Here is a 4,060-nt window from a genome sequence, read left to right as displayed (position 1 = left end):
TGCATTGCACGAACGGCCATATACGAGGATTGTAGGACCTTAGATAATAGATAGTTTACTTTGTTCTTCTTATGGAGTCGACAACTAAATATTTATCAAATTGTGCTACAGTAGTTCGGTGTACTTGGATGTCAACATGTGTTCATCAATATCTTTACTTAGTTGGTGCTCTCCTACACATAGTTGAATCCATTCAACTTAATGATAAGGAGGATGCATTTTCTGAAGTTTTTTCGATAAAGGAAATATATTAATATAATAAGATACCAATTACACTCAGCCTCTGCAACAGCGCAACACCCTAATGGTGGTACGGATGCACACAGCTAAAAAAGAGAAATATAAAACTAAGAAATATATAAAAGCCCCTTCTGAAGTTAGGGGCTCAAAGAGTTTATACTGTTAGTTTTTTGTAGTACTCCGTATGTGTTTAACTTTAGAGAGTTATTCCCCCTTCTTTCGATGGAAAGTAGAGCTCCTGCCGTTTAGGCTAAAAAAAAGGTGTAAACTGAGGGTCCGCTTGTTTTCTTTTATCCTTTTGCACTATATACAGAATTCATTCGAGGGTTGCAAGGAGTTCCTGTAATGACGGTTGGTTTCTTAATGGTAAGTGGCGTGCAGCCCTGTTTCGATAATCAGATACTCCAATGTGTGCGTCGGCTGGCTAGATCTCTACTAGTATTACGAGGCCACTTAGCACTTGCTGCTCTAAAAGTTAATTCCAAGAACTCCACAGGACACAGCACGCAATGTGTGTGTAGCTAGCGAGAGTTCTTGACGAGAAGTAGATCTCCCCACTACTCTGTGTAGTTTATGAAGAGTCTTCGTCTTCCTCCTCTAATATATCCCAGTAGGCTAGTAGTTAAACGCTCCGGCATGCAAGTTGGCGTGGTGCTGGTGGTAAACTCGATCATAAAGTTGGTGAGCCAAAGCTAGTAGAAGGGTAAATCTCCGTCTTCTTTGCAAACTACCAGCTGACCCAATCTGCACAGAAGTACGTCGCAGCCAATGCCGCAGAGCGGCGACGGGCTGATGAAAGGGGCGTCGGCGGAGCAGAAGACCGCGGCGAGCGCGAGCGCTGTCCCGCCCCTACGGCTCATCGTCGTGCTCGTGCTCGTTGTATGGATCTCCGTTCTCTACTACCTCACGGTGATGGCCGACGGAGGGGCCGCGCAGCTGGTGGCCGCCGGCCGGAGCGCCGACCCGTGCCGTGGGCGCTACATCTACGTGCACGACCTGCCGCCGCGCTTCAACGCCGACATCCTCCGCGACTGCCGTAAGACCAATGATCACTGGCCGGACATGTGCGACTTCGTCAGCAACGCCGGCCTGGGCCGCCCGCTCGCCGACCCGTTGGACAGCGTGTTCACCGGCGAGAACGGGTGGTACGGCACGCACCAGTTCGCGCTCGACGCCATCTTCCACAACCGGATGAAGCAGTACGAGTGCCTCACAAACCACTCCGCCGTGGCCGACGCCGTCTTCGTCCCCTTCTACGCCGGCTTCGACTTCGTCCGCTACCACTGGGGCTACGAAAACGCCACCAGGGACGCTGCGTCGGTGGATCTGGCCCAGTGGCTCATGCGGCAGCCCGAGTGGAAGCGAGCGGGAGGGCGCGACCACTTCCTCGTCGCCGGAAGGACGGCGTGGGACTTCCGGCGGAGCAACAACGTCAGCCCCAACTGGGGCACCGACCTCCTCGTCATGCCGGGCGGCCGGGAGATGTCGGTGCTCCTGCTGGAATGCTCTCTCGTACACGAGCGGGAGTACTCCGTGCCGTACCCCACGTACTTCCACCCGAGGTCGGACGCCGAGGTGCGACGGTGGCAGGACAGAGTGCGCGGCGCGGAGCGGCGGTGGCTCATGGCGTTCGTTGGCGCGCCGCGGCCGGACAGCCCAATGAACATCCGGGACAAGATCATCGCGCAGTGCGAGGCGGCGCCCGGGGACTGCACCCAGTTGGGCTGCGCGTTCGGCAGCAGCCAGTGCCACTCCCCCGACAAGATCATGCGGCTGTTCCAGAAGGCCACCTTCTGCCTGCAGCCTCCCGGCGACTCATACACGCGGCGGTCGGTGTTCGACTCCATGGTCGCCGGCTGCATCCCGGTATTCTTCAACAGAGTATCAGCGCACCTGCAGTACAAGTGGTACCTCCCCGAGTACCACGACAAGTACTCGGTGTTCGTCAGGGAGGAAGACGTGCGAGCGCGCAACGTGAGCATCCGGGCGGTACTCCGGGCGATTCCGCCGGAGACGGTGGAGCGTATGCGGGAGGAGGTGATCGGGATGATACCCACACTGCTGTACGCGGATCCGAGGTCCAGGCTGGAGTCGGTGAGGGACGCATTCGATGTCGCCGTCGAGGGCATCATCGGCAAAGTAGCCGAGGCCCGGGCGTCGGCATCGCGCCCCCACAACCACGACTCCTGGCCATGGCGAGGTTTAGGTTCCGGGTGGAAGAAATAGTTATTCCATCCGACCCTAAACAATTGTTGCAAGTTCAATGAATCTAACATATTTGTCTATATTTTGCATGTATTTACGACAAGTATTTTTAGAGCCGAAACAAGTAGCCGATATTTCTTGTGATTTTCAGTTGATATCTAGTTGTTATATAGAAACATTTCTATTCATTTGTATTTACACAAGGTTTTGCCAAATCTTAGATGAAAATTTTAGCCACTCACCAAAAGTGTAATCATGGTTTTTAAAAGCGCAACTCAAATATATAGGGTTGCACTTTCTAAAGCAAGTTGCATTTTTTCTAAAAAAAAGTGAAACTATGTGGCAGAAAAGTGACTTAGATAAACCCTTTACACAAAGATCAAATCATTTCAACTCGCAAAGTGTTAAGGGAATCTGGATTGAAGTGGAGCAAACCCTTGTAGGGATTCGTAATATAGAAAACAAAAAAATTCCTACCGCAAGAACAAATAACAAGCCAAGATCTAATCTAGTAGATGGTACCAACGAGGTGAAGATAAATATACCCTCGAAGATCGCTAAGCATTAACGAGATAAATCTCGTGGTGGATGTAGTCGGTCACTTGCCGCTTTCAAAAGCGCATAGAAGATCTTGAGGGTGCCACAATCGGGCAGCACATCCGCACTCGGTCACACGTACGGTGTTGATGACGACATCCTTCTCCCCGTTCCAGCTGTCAGCGGATGTAGTAGATCCTCCTCGAAATCCCGCCAGCACGACGGCGTGATGGCGATGGTGGTGGAGATTTCCGGCAGCGCTTTGCCGTAAGCACCGCGGGAGAATATGGAGGGAGTGGCTAGGGTTTGGGAGAGGGGGCACTTGGGGCGCCGGCCTTGGGTTCCCTTGGGTGGTGCGGCTGCTGTGGTGTCCGGCCCTCTCCCTCTCCCTCTCTTTATATAGGTGGAACCCTCTAGGGTTTGCCCCAAAACTAATCTGAAGTCCAACTCCAAAACTACCATAACAGGGAAACCTAGGTGGAGTGGGATTGCTCCGTTTCCTCCCCCTTTGGCCGGCCAAGGTGGTGGAGTCCACCATGGACTCCGCCTTCCCTCTTGGTTGGCCGGCTAGGGTTGGTGGAGTCCATCCGGGACTCCACCTTCCATAGCGATTTATCCCGAAGTCTTCTAGAACATTCTAGCGCCTTCCATAAATGCACCGGGTCATTTCTAAACTTGAAAAGTGACTTACTATATATGAATCTTATTCTCCGGACCATTCCAGAACTCCTCGTGATGTCCTAGATCCCATCTGAGACTCCGAACAACACTCGAAATCTATTACATATTCCATAACTACTTAAAACGACATCAAACCTTAAGTGTGTCACCCTACGGTTCGAGAACTATGCAGACATGATCGAGACTCTTCTCCGATCAATAACTAATAGCGGTACCTGGAGATCCATAATAGCTCCCACATATTCAATGATGACTTCATGATCGAAAGAACCATTTACGTAAAATAACAATTCCCTTTTGTCTCGCGATATTTTACTTATCCGAAGTTTAATTGTCGGTATCTCCATACCTAGTTCAAGATCGTTACCAATAAGTACTCTTTACTCATACCATGATA

The 4,060-nt window shown here is 51.3% G+C and overlaps 1 protein-coding gene across 1 annotated transcript; it reads left to right on the top strand.

Moving 5' to 3' along the window:
- The first annotated feature begins 727 nt into the window (after positions 1–727).
- LOC127349143 (xyloglucan galactosyltransferase KATAMARI1 homolog) lies at positions 728–2,601 on the top strand. Its single transcript, XM_051374923.2, has one exon. The coding sequence runs from the start codon at positions 1,009–1,011 to the stop codon at positions 2,464–2,466; it is 1,458 nt and encodes a 485-aa protein (XP_051230883.1). The 5' UTR covers positions 728–1,008; the 3' UTR covers positions 2,467–2,601.
- Positions 2,602–4,060: the final 1,459 nt, after the last annotated feature.

Source organism: Lolium perenne, chromosome 4, assembly GCF_019359855.2.
Source record: "Lolium perenne isolate Kyuss_39 chromosome 4, Kyuss_2.0, whole genome shotgun sequence".
NCBI classification, from domain to species: domain Eukaryota; kingdom Viridiplantae; phylum Streptophyta; class Magnoliopsida; order Poales; family Poaceae; genus Lolium; species Lolium perenne.
This window is presented reverse-complemented; position numbering and strand designations above follow the sequence as displayed.

What these genes read in the sequence shown, in the direction of transcription:
- LOC127349143 (XM_051374923.2), top strand. Translation starts at nt 1,009, where the DNA reads ATGCCGCAGAGCGGCGACGGGCTGATGAAAGGGGCGTCGGCGGAGCAG.